The sequence below is a fragment of the Rhyacophila brunnea genome, unplaced genomic scaffold (assembly GCF_057557595.1).
Source record: "Rhyacophila brunnea isolate RB1 unplaced genomic scaffold, BYU_Rbru_1.0 scaffold_2, whole genome shotgun sequence".
Taxonomy (NCBI): Eukaryota; Metazoa; Arthropoda; class Insecta; order Trichoptera; family Rhyacophilidae; genus Rhyacophila; species Rhyacophila brunnea.
Window position 1 is genome coordinate 337,098 of NW_028232859.1, and position 21,737 is coordinate 358,834.

The 21,737-nt window shown below is 33.9% G+C and overlaps 1 protein-coding gene across 10 annotated transcripts in view; it reads left to right on the plus strand.

The window, feature by feature from the left end:
- Nucleotides 1–8,282, plus strand: part of LOC147071642 (aquaporin AQPAn.G-like) — a 128,010-nt gene extending 119,728 nt beyond the window's left edge. For all 10 annotated transcript variants that reach the window (XM_085946827.1, XM_085946831.1, XM_085946833.1 and 7 more), the window contains 4 exons: nucleotides 5,856–5,927; nucleotides 6,128–6,265; nucleotides 6,416–6,496; nucleotides 6,748–8,282. In XM_085946827.1, the coding sequence (XP_085802953.1) occupies nucleotides 5,856–5,927; nucleotides 6,128–6,265; nucleotides 6,416–6,496; nucleotides 6,748–6,855 (399 nt within the window). In that variant the 3' untranslated portion in view covers nucleotides 6,856–8,282. The remainder of the gene's footprint in view (nucleotides 1–5,855; nucleotides 5,928–6,127; nucleotides 6,266–6,415; nucleotides 6,497–6,747) is intronic.
- The last annotated feature ends 13,455 nt before the right edge of the window (nucleotides 8,283–21,737 follow it).

Below are 21,737 nucleotides of genomic sequence, written 5' to 3' on the forward strand. Positions count from 1 at the left end.
GGCTCTGCTAGTTTATTTTTATCATTCAGTAGCCCAACTGCCTGGGTGCGAATAATACCTACATATTTTGAGAGTAGATTCGCGAATTCTTGTCAGCCTTTCTTATTCATTGTTTTTAGGGTTTTTTCGCATTATGCACAACTGCACCATTCATTGCACTACTTCTGAATTTATATTATATTAAGGGTAGGTACCTATATTATATTTCGCATGCATATGTTAGCACTGGTATCACAGGTTGGTTGAACACATTTTAGACTCAATGGGAAGTCGTTTTTGAGAAACTATTCGGGCAAAACTTTAACTTTATAATTAAACCATGGTGCCTACCCATCTAGACTCTTAAATTAATAACACTCCCTTTTACTTACACACTATTTATTAGATATGCACATTTAATTTGTTGTGTGACTACATTTTATACGTAGGTATTATTCCGAGGACCACAACACGGCGAAGACAGCTTTTTAAAGAACATTAAATAATTTGCGTTGAACGTGACTTGTGTGAAAGAAACGTTATACCTATTTTATTATTATTTTTGGAGGCTTAAGTGAAATAAAAATTTAAACCACATTTGCTAAGGTTAGCATTTATGATTCACGTCCAAGTAGAGTATGGCAGAATGCAATACATTCTCCACTTTGAAAAGTAGGAACGACTAATCGAAATGAGATTGATATGCATGTACAAATAAATTTTCCCTTATAGCTTATAATATTATAACATAAGTTCCTACGCCATCATCAGCAGCTGGCACCAATTCACTGTTGGATGAATACCTTTCCAAGCTTATGTTAGTCTCCCCAGTCCCGTGTGTTGTGTTGCTACGTACCTACTTCCACATAACTTAATTATCTCAATTCAGCATCCTCTACGTCTACTTTTCAGATTACTCATCACAAGGATACTATTCAAATAGCTGGCTTAAAAATGTAGTAAGGTTAAACATAGTAAAACTAGTATACAGTTAAATTAATATATCCACGCAGACGAAATTTTTCCCAAGCCGCGTGTTTTGTTTCTAATCTTTTATGTTATTGTCGTATCCTTCCGGAAAAGAATATTACCATCGCCAGTTAGCAGTGGCGAAGGCTCCATAGTAGGCGATTATTTAAGAATTTTAAGAAAAATAGATCTTCAGGCAAATAATTTAATTTAAAAAATAAATACACTGAAAAACCCAACACAATTGAGAGTCATCTATCGTCAGAATTTAGTTTTTTTTATTTAGTAAGGATTATAACCATAACTAGCGCGAATAGCGCTGTCTGGATTCAAATATATTATGAAATATTCGATGGGAATTTAAGATGACATCTTGTGGTTTGTATGCCACCTTGTGGTTTGTATGAGTTTCAGTTATGTGACGCCAGTCACTGTCTGGCTTTTTATTCTGAAATCATATGTTATTTAGTTAGCGCCTACATCCGCAAGGGCACATTTATTAAATTCAATAAAAAGATAATTTTAAAATTAATTTCTATGGGATTCAATCACGTATAAATATTGATTGTTGTTAAAAATATAGAATAATTTATCTCGCGATTTTTATTTATCAGTTATTGATCAGTTATCTGATATTATTTTAAAATGTCTAGTTTTACGGGTTAAATTATAAATTGTTATGGAACATATTATTAAACACAACAACGGATATTTTCAAAGATGATAGGTAATCTATTTTGAACGTATGTTACGTTTATAAATGTTTGGAAAATACATAATTCAAACTGTTTGCTTATTTATAAACTAATTGAGCTTTGAAATTTCATCGATTTAGTGTACCTATTCATCAGTAGTAAATATTGCGTTATCTTTTTATTTCCCGTAAATATATCTGACAAGCGTGGTTACTCCACAGCCTACCATTTCCAAAAGTCACCCTTCGCCACTGCCAGTCAGCCTACTCTTTATGAAGTGTACTCACGGGAGAAAAATGACACAGCCTGGACTTACCTCCTTTGGTAATAGCTGATGCCGAATTAAAAAAAATTTGTTCCAAAAGACTGGAAAGTGTAATATGTGACATTCAACCGCCGCGGATGATTCCCCTTGAATATAGAGATAAACATTTTTATGGCTACTTATTTTAATATTTTGACGTAAGTTTATTTCGCACTTGACCTCATCTCGGCGACGAAACGCGAACGTGATTGACATAAGAAAACATATCTGCGCAGCGTGAGAATTTTATATTTTTATTAATAAGTCGTCTCTCCGAAATAATTCAGATTTTTAGGTATTTAAATATATTTTTTGAGTGGCCCCACAACAAAATATTAAAAATATCTATCTGTTTCAGACAATTTTGAAACATATAAGCCCTATTTGTTAGCACCTATTTTTAAATATTTTTAGATAATTACATATTTTTACATATTTTAGGTTTAAGGTGAAGCCTTTATTGAGCCCTTTTTAAAGAGGCACCTAGCGGAAAAATACGAAGCTTGCAATTTGAGATTTTTTTTTTGATAATTTACAATTTCAACTGTAATAATTAATAAATATCTATGTATCTGAAAACATAAAAAGAAAAATATTTTTTATTTTCAGTCATACAAATAAAAAGGATTTCAAGTTATACACATTTGTATTTTTTATAAAAATCGATGTTTTTAAAATAGATATGAAACATATTAAAATTACTATGAATTAGTCAAAAATCTCTTAGGCGATGCTTAGAAAACTTAATAAACTAAATTTTAATAATAAATATGACCATAAAATATATGTAATAATAAGATGCGATCCGATTCAACAAATTCACATTTTTACAATTGTAAATTTATCTTTATGTTTTCAGATACATACCTATTTATTAATTGATACAGTTGAAATTGTAAATTATCAAAAAAAATCTCAAATTGGAAGCTTCGTATTTTTCCGCTAGGTCCCTCTTTAAAAACGGCTCAGTAAAGGCTTCACCTTAATACTTTGGACGCGGAAGACGCACACGGCGCGTAATGACCAGGCGGCCGATCGATGTAATTAACGTGCATTTTAAAGGGGGCAATTAAAATCTCATTATCTCTTCAGCAGCGAAAGCGTTAAGCACATATTTTAACATAAACACAAAAATAATTAACACTAGTAAACATAATTGAAATGTTAGAATCATCTACAAAGTCACTAGTGGAGCAGATTAATATTTTAAATAATACTGCTGCTTAAATAAGAAAATGTCCCTGGACCAATTGGAATATAAGTACCTACAAAATTAAATACTATTTTAAATAAAACATACTGGACTTCAAACGCTGCAGAATATTAAAGCTGTTTTGGAAAATCCATCAGATGCCTCAGATGTTTCAATTTTTTCTACTTCAGAAATAGTTTCATTTACATACACAATAATAGCATCTGTAGAAGTGGAAAGAAGTTTTTTCATGTATAAAAATATGCTAGGATCAAATCGTCAAAGATTCACTTTCGAAAATTTGAAGCATTATTTTATTATTTATTGTAATAAAGCGTTTTCTGTTTGTAAATAAATACTAAATTAAACTGTTGAAATATATATGATTTATTGTAATACTATCTATTTTTCTTTTTTAACTCATAAATATGAAATTTTAATAACGTATTTTCCAATTATATCTACATATTTTAGGTACCTATTATCAATTTTTTAGCACCTAAAAATCCTAAGCCTAGTCATTAGTATGTAAACATACTGTAAAGTAAATGACGACAAGAGCAAAGGCTAACTTTATATTAATACTAATAGGTAGTAATATTATCATTATTTTATTCCTCGTATCTTCAGATTCGTCAGTTCGATCAGTCGTTGGGATAAGCTTTTCACGTAGAAAGACTACACACATCGTGAAGCCGCGTGAGAAGAATCGTCTCCATTCGCTACATTAGAATCTTCTTGAATAGTGTAACTCCTACATACAAGACACTTACCATACGAGATATACTTTTAATTTGAAAAACAATGGAAACAGATAATGCGACATTGCTATTATTGCATTAAGAAGACAACAAATGAGTGTCGTGACAACAACGTAACTATCACAAAGCTTGCGACATCTTGATCTACATAAGTACTTGCTCGAGACGGAGAATCGCATTCATTTGAATATAAATGTCCATTTCAACATAAAAATGCTAATACATCATAATATCAGTAACAATAAAAAAAATGTCAAACAATACATGTATTTTTAAGTGCCTATTCGTCAAGAATACGTAACTTATTATCTTAGCGCGCAATTATATAGACTAGTTTAGATGATTTTGGCACATTTAACTACCGACACTTAAAATATGCTGCCTGTAACATTAAAATTATTCTTCGGAGTCATTTATTCTCACTTCTGAGGCTCGCTGTCGCTGTCGAGAGATCCGGACAGCTCCGCGACTCTTGCCGATTTGCCGATCCGATCTCCCTTTCTGTTGTGTACTCTACACTTCTGAAGGTCATTGCTGAACAGCGTCCTGTATGAACAGTATCCTCAGTTCTTTCACGTCGTTTAACTTTAGCGGTAGTTACCAGCCTATTGAAAATGTCGATGCTTTTGCGTTCAATGAGGCTACATAATGATGAAAGCCTATACACTAGTATTCGGAGAAAATACGTCAGTATACTTGGTCGTACAATATTTTTATATGTTTTTGGTTTTATCATCCATCTTCAGATTATAATACAGATTCTCAATACACCCATATTTTGATGATATTAATTATAGATTGTACGTACATAGATATCGGTATAATTTTATTTTTATCATGATTCATTCCACGTACTGTTTGCAACTAATGTCGATAATAAGATATAAAAGAGTTTGTCAAATAGGTGGCTACTTAATCAACGATGATGGGATGGTGGACTGTTATTTACGGTGATCGTTATTAATTATATTTTATTTAAATTTAAGACTAAAAAATGTGGCAGACATTTTTTTAGACCGCACGTTGAGAAGTTGTCAGTGAGGTGGGATTTCCCCGAACGATAATACAAAAACAGTCAAATTAATGGCAAATTCTATTGTCAGTTACACTGACATTCTTTGCAGCCTCACAATATTTAAACAACGACATAATAGAGTTGTTGATGTATCACAATATAGTACATAATACATCAAGGTTTAAATAGGTACTGTGCGACTAAAATCAACTTTACTCGAGTAAATAAATTAAAAAAAAATCGATAATATGAACGAGATCACAACCATCTACCAATCACATTGAGGTCAATAAGTGAGGAAACAACAAACACAATGAAGAGTTGGGCGAAAATAATACTGTTCTTTTGTCATTATTTATACAAAATAAGTGTGCTTGTAGAGCTTGATATTTCTCGACTTTTTTCGTTTCTCGAATCCAAGATTATTTTTCTCAAGAATGGGAGATTGGTTTAATTTCTGTTTTACCTCATTTATAATACATTTTCTAAGCTTTAGTTACCGAAACAAAATTAAATTTCGATTCCGGTCGGGAGCATTTTTCTTTTTCTCACCGATGGTTTTTCGCGAAATGAGAATTCTCGGTATTTCAGGATTTTTTTTCCCTCAAAATTCACTTTTTCAAAAACTCTCGAGACGATAGTTCTCGGTCATAACCTATACTTGTAAAATCCCGTCCTATTTCGAATTCAGTCGATAATGATTATTAATGATCTTCTTACCTCGAAAGCCTACCAAAACTCTTCTTACCTACCAGATTGACGAATCTTGATATTTGTGAATACAATGTACATAAAAAGTACCTATAATAATAATCTAATATAAGCCTAGGATGTAGCTACGTTTTGTATTTTTATTAAATGACTTTAATCTGAGGTCAAGTATGTTACTCTATAGTCTATCCAACGCTAATGTTGCCGAACGCTTTGTGATTATTTGCAGGTAGCTGTCCCTGACGCCGTTGTGGGCGGATTCGGAGTAACGAAGCCAGGTTCTGGAGTCACCGACTTACAGGTTACTCTTCATTTATTCAATATTTATTCTTAAAACTGATGGCGTATTTTTATATAATATAATATACAAGTGCAAAATTAATAATCTTGATCTAATTGAAGACTATAATTATTACGACCTTGAGCCATAATTATCTTCACATTATGCAATCGTACTCGAAAAGACGCAACTGATGGTAAAATTATTGGTTGTTTTCGTAGGCTCTGCTGATGGAAGTCATTGTGACATTCGTCCTGGTGCTGGTGGTGCAAGGAGTATGCGACTCGAGGAGGTCTGACGTGAAAGGGTCTGCCCCATTGGCCATCGGACTTTCCATCATGGCGTGTCATGCTGCTGCCGTAATACCTTTGTTTATTATAATGATATCTTAGATTAACTAATAATTATTAACTATTTCATTTAATACGGTAATAAAATATAACATATATAATCATAAGTACCTACGTTGAATTTTACTATAAGTAAATGACTACCTATTTCTATGACAGATAAACTTTACTGGATCCAGCATGAATCCGGCCAGGAGTTTCGGACCCGCGGCTGTTTTGGGAGACTGGGAAGCTCAGTGGGTAAGTTCACCCTTCCTACCAATCCTAGAGACATGTTATATACCTACATATTTCTTCAATCTAGATTATTTCAAATTACTTAATCTATTTTATGAGTAGTAGTTATACAAAAAAAAACATTTTATTATTATGAAATCTACGGGGATCAAAATATAAAATTTAACATAGGCATAACTTTTATATTGAATTAATTTTTTGGTCGATACGTTGATCTGGTTCATTCGGTGAAGATAAGTTGTTTTGTTTCTCAGATTTATTGGGTGGGTCCGCTGATCGGCGGCGCCTTGGCCGGCATCATCTACCGTATAATCTTCAAGCTGGGCAAGGGCGACGGAGAATCCAACTCGTACGACTTCTGAGGACCGCGCTGTCAGATGCGGCGCGTGGTTCCCGCCGACTTCGCCCGCGCGACCTTCCAACCGTCTTCCGGAACCGATCTTCTTCTACCTCTTCCGATGTGCACCGATCTCAATTGCCAGCGTTCAACGTCAAAGTTCGATGACTGCCGACGTCACCGTCCAAAGTGTGCGAGTGCGCTCGATGGCGGCGGCCAACTTCAAATCTCGTCCGGACAATTTGATACTCACACCGCAGTCGAATTGCACCTCGATAACACGCAGCCCGCGACCGTCAATCTCAGCTGTGACGATGACAGTTTACGTCCCAATAGATCGAGAAAAAGCGTCGAATCCGACGTGTCATTCGAAAGGGTCACCCAGAATCTGTTGAACGCGAGCACGCCGACCGACGGCGCGGTCGCGAGTCGCAGCGGCGGATACGCCTCCGACGATTCCTACGACGAACATTATCAATCTAAATTCAATCCCAAAAATAAAGCATACAACCGAGAACTGGCGCATTTAGCCTACAAAAAAATTGAAAAACGACTCATCGAAACGATCGCGGCAGAAGTCGCCCGACAAAATCCCAGAAGATATGCCCAAAACTCAAAAAACATTGAAACGAGTAGACAGCAGGCCTCCCGAACGCACTCGAACGTCGACGCCGCGGGAAATTCAGTGCCGAAGATAAATGTTCTCCGCCCGACGATTAACATTAACGTCGGCAGTCTTTTTCCCAGCATCAAATTTGCAAAGCGCGCCAAAATAAAGTTGAAACCCGACTCAGATCGAAAAGCGGAAGACCGCCGGAGAAGTTTAACGAAAATAAGTGAGGCGTCACAGGAAAGCTTCTGCGATTGTCGCGATCCGCGCCCGTTCTACGCCGCACCTGTCGCGCGAGTCGGCGTCGCCTGTCACAATTTAAGTATAAGTGTTATACACAATAATAAGCTCTGCGACCGGAAGTCTTATTGCAACCGGAACGAGGGCGATCGTAACAAAGCCACCCTCGTAAAATCACCTGACATTTCCGATTTACACAGTTTTGGCGTCGGAGACGACGTAAATAACGCGACGCCACACGCGTTGGGCCGCGGAACTTGCGCTACTAGGATGATTCCAGCTAATGTCATATGGAAGAAATTGAAGTTGATCGATACCATATATCAACACTTTCGGTCCATACAAAACTCGCCAAACAGAGATGAGAGTATTAGCTGATATTTATACGACATTTCAACGCATATTTTTAATGCAGTGTAAAGACTTTCGACATTGGACATTATAATACTCAACAATACAAAGTAACTCTTAGTTCCTCGAAGCAATAATTAAAATAAGTTTTTTGCATACCTACATCAATTTTAAATTCATGTTTCCACTCGCTTCATCTTCTGCGGTAAATAAAAGGTTGGATGTCGAGTAATCTTAAGATGCGTTTATCCAAAAAAAAAACTATCACTAAATACTTGGGTATAATCTTTCTTTTGGCAAATTATATCACTTATTTAAAAATATTTAATATATATTTAGCAGGATTTGTTGATAAGAATTAAAAGATACCTAGTTGAAACACATTTTATTTGGTAAATAAACCCCAATGATTTATCGGGCATATTAAAAGTGTCAGTAAGATATTAATTATTTATTATGATATGATAAAACATGCCGATTAAAATGAGCAAAACGCTTATCAGTTCTCACTTAAGTTACTAAGTAAATATTAATATTTAATTTGACTCTACAATGTAAAATATTTACCAAAATTGTGTAGGTATTCGAAATATAAGTGAAATCTGTTATTATTACCTGCAGCGGCATTACTATAAGTATGTTTATTTATTATTTATGCAATTAATTATAATTTAGAGATGAATCACTATTTTAATATCACGCTTATATTCCAGATGATAAATTTAAACATTTCTTTAAAAAATCATTGATTAAGTAGAATATAAGGGGAAGAATCTATGCAATAATTTAATTATAAATATAATTGAAACATAATATATTCATATTAAATATGGAACTCTATGTAAAAGCGGTGTCGGGGTGGAGAATAACTAATGAGAACATTCCCGCAGTCATATTTAGTATTAAAGCGAAAATTATCACGCGAATATAACATTCATTGCCCATCGCTCATTGTACCTATTGTAAGATGGAAAATATTTTGCATGCACATACAGTAAATGCCGTTATAGGCAAGCTGACCATTATGATAGCTAGACGCAACAAATCACAGAAAGCATCTGTCTAGGTGAATATCTCTGGGTCGGTTTGGGCGTGAGAATATTTTTCGCAGTTCTTTTTGAACAGCAAGATCAATTTCAGATTGTGCCACGGGTTGAAGAGGGAATACCTCTGATCTCCCCCCCACATCTAGCGTAAATCTCCATTCCGAATCACTGAAATGTGGATATACTGCTATCAATTCTATATTCCGCGATTTGCGGTTCCGTCTAGCCGTTGCAATGAGCGGCGGGCCTTATCATTAGACGCGATTGTTAGAGAAAAATAAATTAGAAATACACTTATTGTGGTGATATGACTATATTTTTATTTTCCTTCTTATGCTACAAGATTTGAATACCGAAATTTCGCTATGCTGTTGAAGCGCGCTGTTTTGAATGTCGTGTTCTAAGATTACATAAATACATAATTACTACATATTTATCATCTCGGCAATTAAAATATTTATTCGGACTTATTCGTTCACGTGTATAGGAAAAACTAAAGATCGGCATCTTGGGGCTTGATGAGAAAGAAAAAATGAAGTACTTACCGCTTGTTACATAATTGAAAGAAATTTTTTATTTTGAAAACGAGCGCAACGCGTACTCGTTTATACGCCGTTGCCGTAGACTTCAGAGATATTGTCGGATGAATATTTATGTGTAATAATTGGCATATTTAATATAATATGTAATTGTATTGTGTTTAAATAAGCTTTGTAATATGTGTATATTATTGCAACCTGATTTAAATCATGTCCACAGTTCATCAATGATGTGTTTTCCTTAATCATTAATTATTTTCTGATTTGCATAAAAATATTCGCAGTAGATTACGAGATTAAAATGAGATCAACATAAACAACGTTTTAGTTAATTATGTTTTAATATTAATCTTTGCATGCAATATATTATTTGGTTCGATTAAAAGCCTACTAGATACCTAGACTCCTTATTACTAGTACAAAAATATTTCCACGTTTTTTTAACCCAAGAAACGATCAAATCAATCTTAAACTATAAAAGGTACCTATCAAGTAAAGCATCACCTGTCACGTATGTATCTGCTCTATGTGGGTGCCGGGTGGGCACTGGGTAGTTATAGCAATTTAACCTTCTGGTTTGTAACAGTAAGATGTGTAATATTAATAACTACGCTATATTATATTTAAGATTTCTATCATTGTAAATAGTAATATTATAGTTGATATATATGATATGATAACATTAGCACGGTAGTCCTCAGTTTATAATATGCAAGTATCAAGCAAGTACGATTAGTTTAATCACCTGAAACTTACATAATTTGAATAAATACTCTATAAATATGAGACCTCCCCTGCAACAACACTGTATATAGATTTTAACAAAAAATATTTGTTGGGAAAATGAAAAAAACGTTTTGAAGCGAAAAAAAATAATGCACACATACAAAAAAAGAAAGATATCCCTGCAATAACACAGTGGTCAAAACCTTGTATATCATTTCTTAATATGGAAAAAAGACAGCAACTTAAAAATTGATTTAATTAATGTTTTTAATTCACTCATTCAATATATAAGTTGATGCCCAAGGAGATGTAGGTACGACATTATCACATTCATAACTCAGAACTGCCCAAAATCGATATACCTACAGTGTTGTTGCAGGGGAAGGCTCATATAGCGACCGCCGTAGAGGGTCGCATCTCGGTTGTAATATCGTGGCCAAATTCACAATCGTATTATTTTATTTCAAAACGTGTTGAGATCTACAATATCCAAAACGGTTATTAATTTCATCAACACAGTACCTACTGGAATTAACTAATCGATTGTGTGTAGGTATTGCAAATAAATACATAATAATTGGATTAGCTTTAGCAAGCAAAGCAATATAAAATAAACTTGGATACGAGTACTTTAAGGAGGTAACTAACTCTATTGATTTATAATAATATTAACACGTTTGTGTTTAATGCAAAGTCTTCTCTGTGGTTAAATGTTCACAATATGATTAATAATAAGCCTTATAAATTAAAAAAATAAATAATGTAAATAATAATGTGTAAGCACAAACAATATCATTGGCCATAAAAACAGATTCATCTCATAAGCAACACTCGTATCATAATAATCACACATTCCATATTTACAATATTGTAACACAATAATACAATGAAATAATGTATTTAAATAATATTCTGTAGTACTTGTATAGATTGGTATTTAAGTTGTATAAAAATATATTTAATTAAATAAATTGTGTTTTATTTCAATAATACCTGCCGTGTAGTTAATGTTTTTTTCAACAGAACGTGCCTACTGAGAAGTGACGTGCACAGGATTTCGTGCCACAAAATATACTTAAAATGCACAACCATAAGTTTCAGTTGAATATTAAGTTTTATCTATTGTTTTACCAAAAGTATAAATTTTCTAATTATTTTCTTTTTAACACTACATCAAGCCGTAAGGAACAATTACAGTAGTGTAGTAGCAGTATAGCGGCAGCAATGTGATAAACACAGAAACACCCAGGGTCTGAATCATATTAATGTATTGTGACTTTATCGGAATTTGAACCCGGAGCCTCCGGGGCCACCTAGTCTCTATCAAGCTATTATATTATGAAGTGAAAGTGAAAATAAGGATGTCATAACGCAACGACTGAAAACTATCGATACTTGCAAATGACGCAAATGTCGCAAGAGCAAGTATTTTACATCCTTAGCTATAAACTCTCGAATCGATAGTTATCTTTTAATTGTCCCAACTTTATATTAACCGAATAATTACCATTAATGTAAACACATATTATATAAATATATAGCAAAATGACAATTAGGGAACAAAGCAATAAAAAAATCTGAACGAAAACAATGACACTGAAGACAAATGAATTTTAACATTGATTTGAACACTTGAATTTTTGGACTTCAATGTAATACTTTTATAATGTAATTAAAAGCGCTACAGCCTGGAGTGGGTCTTCCTTCGGCGTTCCTATACTATCTGAATACTATCCAAAATGACTTCTGCCATCCGGTACCCCTAGTACAGGGATGGCGAATCTATGGCACGCGTGCCACTAGTTGCACGCGAGATGCTTTTGCATGGCACGCAAATGTTTTGTGTTGAAGAGAAAATAATAGATATATAATTTAAAAGATATTTTTTACAAAAAGTTTTACAGATACCTACCTAAATAATTATATAATATTAAAAATGCGTATTTTTTTCGGTTTTTAATAATATTTTTACCAATAATATTTATCAATCGATGGGCAATCGGAAACGACGAAATTCATGCATAAATGACAGATCACACTGTATAAAAAATAACAGGCAGCTAGCTGATACTCTTGAAGAATAAGCATTATAATTAATTTAAATTGCATAGATGGGTCCTAAGGTTTTATGCGTCATGCATAATAATATTATAGCACTGACCTCATCAGGTGGCGGGATAAGTCGTGATGCGAACTTCTGATTTTGATCGATTTACAATCATTTTACAATGCTTGAGACCACTGTAGCGACAGATGCCTCATCTGATCCGAGACATTTTGGCGTAAATTTGTGCGCAAAGAGCCAAACTAAGTAGGTATTATAGTAATAATACTCAAGAACTCAATTGCTTATAATTTTTAAACTTTTTAATAGAACTCTTATAACTATTTTTTTCCTGCTCGAACTACTCGAAAAACTGTTCGGCACGTCAGACAGTCAAAAAATAATATTTGGGAAATTTCGGCACGTGTACGTAAAAGGGTTCGCCATCCCTGCCCTAGTATATGGCAGTCGTACTATAATGCTGTAGCAATAAATTTATCTGTAGGTACTGACTCTACTGGCCTTCTCTGTTTGCCAGTTTGCGGTCTTCCAATCTTCGTTGTTCAAATCGTAGGGCTCGCCGTCGTATATTATTTTCCGCTGACTAGTCAAGATGATATCAAAATGTAATAAAATATATAAAAGGAGCCGCTTTTCGCGATTTCGAGACATCGTTTATGAGCACTTATGAAAGTGTGCAAATTATTTTTGCCCTACAAGGCGAATGCATTAGGAAATTTTTGCAAAAAAAAAATGATTTATATGTTTGGCTTTTTTTGTTTGCGAAATGGATAAAAAATGAGTGGGCCAGAATAAAATGGAGTCGAACGAGTTTCTCGCGAATGACGCTCACGCATCATGACAAGACTGTATGACGTCACGATTCCTCAATTTCATTTCCAAAACGGCACATGGCGTTATGCAAAAACACTTGTAGGTAGGTACCTACCAACCGTACTATAATTATAGTATTTGTACTATAATTTCGGTCATACGCCCAAAATACTATAATTTTCAAATTCAGAAAAAATGTGTTTTATCTTAGAAATCTAACTTTTACATGACAAAATACGCCAAAAGTTCTAAAATTTCGATATTTCCGTACTATAAATTGGTAATAGAAGAAATTTTACCGAGCCGTGAAAAAAAGGTGCTCGAAAAAGTTAAAAAAAGGTCTCGACTTTGATTTAAAATGAAATTTCTCGAATTCGCAGGTACTTAAATATTTTTGGTCGAAAGAGATATTATATTGTCAACATAAAAAAGGAGGCCGTATTTAGTTGTGAGAAACAAAAATTGATCTACATTTTCAACAGAATGATGACAACGCGTACTATATTTTTTTCCGAAAACTATAATTTCTTGGTCCGCGTCAGTGTTGCCATATTTTTCTATGCTGATTATATATAGTACAAAGGCGTAAAAATTATAGTATTTCCGAAAAATATATAGTACAGGAACATTTTTCGTCTTCAATCCTTTAAAATTATAGTATTTTGGTATATTTGGCATAAAATTATAGTATTTTACATTTTTCGCGAAATCAAAATTATAGTATTATACTATAATTATAATACGGTTGGCATCACTAGTCCCCGTACTATAATTCGGTGACAAAAATATGGCAACACTAGTAGGTACCTACGCACACCATATCATAGGACAAACAATTATTATGATTATATTGTATTAGCGTGCTTTGACGTCGTGAGTCGTGACATCGCGGGTTGAAGTTCGGGATCGATTTTTGATTCTAGGCGGATTGATTCTCATTCACCGTTCACATTTAATTTCATATTTACATACTACCTTACTACCTTACTGCCGTATGTGGCATTGGATGTCATCTTAAAATTCATTAAGTAGGTACCTACCTACCAAAATAATCAACAACATACAGTTGTTAATAATATGTAGGTTGATTTTGTATATAAAGCGGGAGATAGGATAGATATAGATAGATCAGTGACGTCCCGTGGGGGTAGGCAGATTGAACATCGCTTGGGGGGCGGCAATTACTCGAAGGGCGGCAAATCGAGGATAATCATTAGGTGTATATAGAAATAGGTACCTTAACTTAGTAATAACGGAAATATCTTTATATTAAAAGATTGGGCTCACTGATTGGAAACAAAATGTATTAATTATTGACATAAAAGGTTGACAGACCTGATTTTTTTTGTCGGGTTCGCGAAGTCTAGTTTACTTCCGTTGTCCTTGAACGTCACATCCTTGATGACTAGCAATGACACGTACATATTTGCGAATTATATTTGAATTACTTATAGGTATGTACATACTGACATAATTAATTTATCCAAATATGTTTGCCAATCATCATCATTCGCGAGTTTTGAAAGTTGTCAGGTGTATATTTAATTGTATCTGAAACCATGGCCACGCAATATTGTCTGTTGAAGTAGGTATGGCATTTAAATTATATTTAGTGATATATATTTTGTTAGTAATGTATCCATACAACACATTTCTTAGATATCAGAGTCATGAAAGGATGATAAAAAAATACTGTATTAAAAATGGGGCGGCATTTTGGCGCTGCTTAGGGGCGGTATTTTGTCTAGGGATGTCACTGAGATAGATAAATAAAAAGGATTTCAAGTTATACACATTTATATTTTTTATAAAAACCGATGTTGTTTAAAATAGATATAAAAATATTAAAACTATGAATTAATCAAAAATCTAAACGCTAAAAATTTGAAAACTTAATAAACTATATTTTAAAATTAAATATAACCATAAAAATAATGTAATAATAACGTAACCTATGTACCAAATATGTGACAAATTCACATTTTTTTACAATAATTGTAAGTTTATCTTTGACTAAAAAAAATCTTTTTAATGTTTTCAGATACATATTTATTAATTAATACAGTTGAAATCGTAAATTTTCAAAAAAAAATCTCAAATTGCAAGCTTCGTATTTTTCCGCTAGGTTCTCTGTTGGCATATATTATCATCCCTCTGAAATGAAACACGTTGTTTAAATAAAATATGTTGTTGAAAGTTAAGTAGGTAATATAATTTATTTTTAAAATGAGAACATACTTATGTAATGAAATTGGAATTTATTGAAAGTATGTACTTTCCTGGTCATATTTTTTTGACAAACAATAGTTAGTATCAAAAGGTATCTATCTCCATACCAGTAGTAATACAATAATAGGTTCCTAGTTAATAATTGTCCACTAGGAGTTATTATGAAAATAAATACCTTCATTAAAGTAAACATTGATCTGATTTTTTATTTAAGGCTATACCTCAGTTGAGTCATGGTCTAAAAAGATCGTGGCTAGGCGATGCGCGGATTGTGCAAATGAAGCGTGCCGAACGAAATATAATTTGTCATGTAAATCCAACATGCATCCATTTAATGTTATGTTTATCGTTCTATTAGTAACAATAATAATATATTAATTTTCATTTCATTTCTTTTTCAAGTAAATGGGTATCGTTTTTTAGTCATCTTTACACGATTTAAGAATTAATACCCCGTCGCCATCACGAAACAAATTGACGTGTTCACAGCTCGACGTTCGCTCTCCGATTGCCAGCGAGTCCAAAATTTCGTCGCACCTATAGTTGAAAATTATTTGACGTTTCACTGAAGTACCGTCTTAATGTTTTCAGATTCCTCGCCGACATTCTGCTACGGGATGCAGATCTAACTATGACAGGCAAGCGAAACTGGAGTATTTAGACATGTAATAAAATATAAATTAACCGATTTTAAAATAAATATTTTATTATACACACTGGCATTGGTTCACTTATATTCCTTCCTTTTCAGGGCTTATTTATACAAGAAACATGATAGTATAATAAGATAATGTGAAGATTAATTTTTCAAACGTATGATGTACTTACTTGATTTCAGTTTCATTCATTACAAGCCATTCTATTTTCAGAAAACATATTATAATATATTCCTACATTATTCACATATGTATACTATCACACCGCTAATAAAATACCTACGACTTTGAAAATGCTTAAAATTACAGATCGATATATCCAGCTGTCTTGTCATAGGGAATGGTTTGATTTGGATAGATGAGGTTACATAATAAATAATACACGTATGTAAACGTAATGCATACATAACTCAATGCCACATAAGACATTTTTTGGAAATCGATATTACCACTGTTTTTTTTGTGTGAGGAAATATTCTAGACTTTGACAGCTGATGAATAACAGGAATGTATATTTATAAATAACTCTGATAGGTAATATACTTGATTTGCGATTTTTTATAATAATTCAATTTTAAACGAGAAAGGGCGTATAATTATGTGGTTTTTCGAATCAATATGTCAAGTAGGATCTTATTTTGACAGCTTAACAGTGGGACCACTGGTTTGAGAAACATGCTCGTGCAAAAAGATGTGCTCAGGCTTTGTATCTTAAGATGGCGCTGATTAGGACCCATCGTACCACATAATCTATAGTATAATAATCCATTATTAAAAATAGCATCGTCGTACAAATAAATGGGTAGGATACTAATGCTAATAAGAGTAATAAGGCTAATAAGTAATGTAATAACAATAACATATACCTACATACATACTAATAAAAGGCTTATATTATTATAATACTCTACTTATCCAATTAACAATCGCTCAAATTGTGATTTGATTTTTAAAACCAGTGACTTCTTACGAATGATAAGTTATGTCACTATTTACCCATATCATAAAATAATAAAAAATAATACAGAATGGATTATAATTTTAAAACAATCATAAATTTTATAAGAAACAGATTAGATTGTGTTATTAAAGTATTACTGAGTCTGCTATTTTGAAAAATCACATTGCGTACTTTTATCAGCAGGTACAATAAATTGTAATCAAATGAATGCCATTTTACTTTATCGTTTTATCACGCACTATAAGAATCCCGGAGTCAAAACGTTATCAGTGTTATCACTGTTATCAGTTATCATTTTATCACATCAGCTACTACTACTTCAGATGTTTATTATTATTACATAGATGCCTACTCTTATGTGTTTATTTTATTACAGTATATTTAACATTGAGATAGCAGTAACTGTTATGTAGAAGCCAAATATAGTATTACCAGTTAAAGTCTAAAGACGTCCTCCGACTAAAATTCAATAACTAAGCCACTGCAGTCTTCGGTGGGATCTTCGCTTCGGGTTTCGGGTGATCGGGCTTCTTCAAGACATTTTCTCGATCGCGGATGTTCCAGTGTCGCCGCTTTGCGATCGCTTTAGAATTTAGATAAACATCCTCAAATCCCCCATACCGCACCGCAGACCAGCCATTTCAGATTCAGCCGTCTCGGTTATCTTATCCTCAGGGGCATGGCCCCCACATCCCGAAGCGGACCCCCAGACTAGGATCGTTGGCGGGGCCCCTACCTATCACTATGGCAGTCTGACGCTCTACACGTAGCGTTTTCCAAATTGTGTTCGAGGTTAAATAATTCAACCTCGATTAATTATTAAGGGTATTCAGTGTATTTTAGCGATTTTATATGTTATACTTAGAATACTTACATCCACATGAATTATTATGCAGTAGTATCGACATAATAATCAAAATTGTATCGCACAACCATTACTCTCGAAGTAAAACAGCGCCGTAGGCGACTTTTTTTACTATTAGTGCAAATTGTGATGTAAGTATTTTTATCTCACTTATATGGTCAACCCGTCAAGCCGGGCCCTTAGACTAGAGCCCTGTCAGCTATGCCCCCCACAAGGGATAACCTACCTTGGGGATACTTTGCCGGTAGCTACTCCACCATTAAATATGTGGCTAATCATGGGCAGCCTCCGCATTTTCATATGCCTTTTATGATCTTCTCGCCCAAATTAAGTGAATATATTGTATAGGTACCTCCTCATCATGGTGCCTCGACCTCCAAATGCATTCTCAGCAGTGACGTCCCGTGGGGGTAGGCAGATTGAGCGTCGCTTGGGGGCGGCAGTTACTGGAAGGGCTGCAAATCGAGGAGAAATATCTACCTAAACTTAGTAATAACGAAAATGTCTTTCCATTAAAAATTCAGCTTACTGGTTGGAAACATAATGTATTAATTTATTAACGTAAAAGGTTTAACAGGAATGTAATTTTTTGTTGGGTTCGCGATGTCTAGTTTACTTCCGTTGCGAACGACACGAGCAGATTTGCGAATAATTACAGTTTATATTTTGTTAGTAATGTATCTATACAAACATTTCTTAGATATTGGAGTCATGAAAGAATGATAAAAAATACTTTATAAAGTTTGAGGCTGCATTTTGGCGCTGCTCAGGGCGGCATTCTGTCTAGGGACGTCATTGATTCTCAGGATTCTTTTCCAAATATATTTTTTCTCTCACGCATAGAAAATACAACACCGGGCTTGTCTGTGGTTCGTTAAGGAATACACCAGCGTAGGTATCTTAATGTAATATGTGTTATTGAATGTTGGCTGGTAGTACTATACAACAGTTTCCTCTTTGAATGTAAAAACCTGTGTAGAAACATTAAATAATATTTGTATAGCAAATACGCAATCCAGTCGCTTTATGGTGTAACTAGCGGTTTAAACCGAATTCAGCGCACACGGGCTTCTACCTCAGAAAGACCAACGATTACAAAATTATTATTAAACAAAACCAAAGCAGACGGGAGCCGGAGCGCGGAAAAGTTTTGTTACTTCAGATTTTGACTATTTTCTGATCTAAAATTAATTCTTTAATTGGCAATCGATGAAAGATGGTTTACTCTCATATATTCAATTATGAAGACGACAAATGATACCTATATCAAATCCAAAAGCTTATTTAAAAAAAGAACATAACAGTTTGTGAAGACTGCCAAATAGAATTAAACATTTTACTCGCAGCGCGGAGTGGAGCAGGAGTAATTATAAAATCCGATTATAACTACGAGAAAGAAAACATATACTTATCTACTTTTATACGTTTAAAAATCATAAATATATTATTTATTGCAAATTATATGTGACAAACTTATAAAAATAGTATTGCTTATATCGTCATCATAAGTGACCCGACAACTCAGGGCGGGTCCTAGCCTCTTCCGAGAACTTCATCCGTCTCCCCCTATCCTGGGTGTCCTCCGGGTGTCCGCCTCTGCCACTAGCATCTCCGTTGACACCGCCCAGCCACCGGACTTCCGACCGTTCGCTCTGGTATCCGGGATTTCCTTCGGCGGTTAGGCACTGTCTATTCTTAGTACACGACTCGTCCATCGGAGCTTGCCAAGGTTAACAAATGCGGAGACGCATTCTTCTTGGAAGATATTGTAGAGCTCCAGATTGTGCTGAATAAGCCATTATTCTCCGTATGTGTCCATCCATATTTACACTCTGACCAGCAGGTAGAGTTGGGTTTCGGGAATTTCCCGACGGGAATTCTCGAGAATCTCGAGAATTTTCATCCCGAATCTCGAGAATTGAAATTTTTAACATTTCGGGAAATCCATAATCTCGAGAATCTTTTCTCGAGATTCGGGATTTCTGTATTATCAAATATTAATTGAAAAAAAAACGAAAAAACAAAACGTTCAAAGATCGGGGCACAACACAAGAGTCAATGTCGACTGAAAATGAGCGCAATTTTTCAACCTCAAGGAATTTTGTGTCGTAAGCGTACGCGATTGACAGTCTGTGTTTTTTGAAATTCTATTTTAATAAGTTAATGTTTTGAATTATTTTTGTTTTCCTACGTCTATTTGTTTAGAAAAAACATATTTTTTTTTTAAATTTGTCTGTTTTTACACTAATTACACTAATCAGGTTTTTTTACATTTCCCGATATCTCGAGAATTCTCGAGAATTCTCTTCTGAAAATCCCGAATCTCGAAAATTCAAAATTTCATCATTTTGGGATATCCCGAATCTCGAAATTGAGATTTTCTTGGGAAATACCCAACTCTACCCGCAGGTCAGTATTGGTCGGATGTCATATTAATATTATTATTTCACATAATATTATGATATTAAAATGTGACCAATTGAAATATTTGCATCAAACTATGATCGTTTTCTTTTTCTTTTTTAATTGTATTTAGATAAAGGGTTGAAACTCGCCTCCGCAATGAGGACGAAACGAAGGAGTATGAAGAATGTACAGTGATACACCTAATATATAAATTACAAAGTATACATAATATATACCTGCATTTAATAATATAATACTCAGTGACGTCCCGTGGGGGTAGGCAGATTGAGCGTCGCTTGGGGGCGGCAGTTACTGGAAGGGCGGCAAATCGAGGAGAAATATCTACCTTAACTTAGTAATAACGAAAATATCTTTCCATTAAAAATTCAGCTTACTGGTTGAACGAACAGATTTGCGAATAATTACAGTTTATATTTTGTTAGTAATGTATCCATACAACACATTTCTTAGTTATTGTAGTCATGAATGGATGATAAAAAATGCTGTATAAAGATTGAGGCGACATTTTGGCACTGATCAGCGATTGGCGGCATTCTGTCTAGGGACGTCACTGATAATAGATAATACTTAATGGGGTTTTAATTTTCTTTTTTGAAGTTTTATATATTTCGGTACATATTATGTCAGTAGTTTAAACGCGATAGAAAATAGTAGGTACCTACCTACTTATATAATTGTATTTAGAATTATGTTTGAGGAATACGTTTTTATGAAGAAAATATTGCTAAACATAGATAAAATTCTTACTTTCCTTAGAACAAAACGTTTTTCGGTTGCTTAGTTTAAAAATTGCCAATCTTTTCATTCGCAATGATATCATGACGCGAAATGCGTTGGCTTTCACAGGCTTATTGTGAAAATTAATTAAAATGTCACCAACATCAAATCGTGCTTAAAAGTGTGATGAATCATTGAGAAATCTAACTAATCTCTCTGAAACAATGCGAGTATTTTAAGTGCCTATTTAACCATTGGGTCTATTCTATACTTATCGACCGCTAAAAAGTGATACATATTATCAAACTTAAGGTAGGTTTGTATCAAAGTATTAGCACTTATTGTAAGAATTACAATAAGTTGGTTGTAATTGTTGCAATAAGTGCTATATTTTAATCTCCCTTGGCTGTGATAAAATTTAGAGCGAGATAGACAGTTTTGACTGTTTAGACGGCTAACTTAGTATAACAATTATAATACCTCAATACAAATGCGGTCGATAGTCGCCTTGTGTATAGAATACGCTAGCATATGTGAGATCTTCCTAGTTCTTTCCACTCCTCTCGGCCATTAACTATTATATGATACCAACTAAAACAATTAACTAAAATAGTAAGCGAATATAGTTGAACATAATATTTATAGGTAATTATAATAGATCC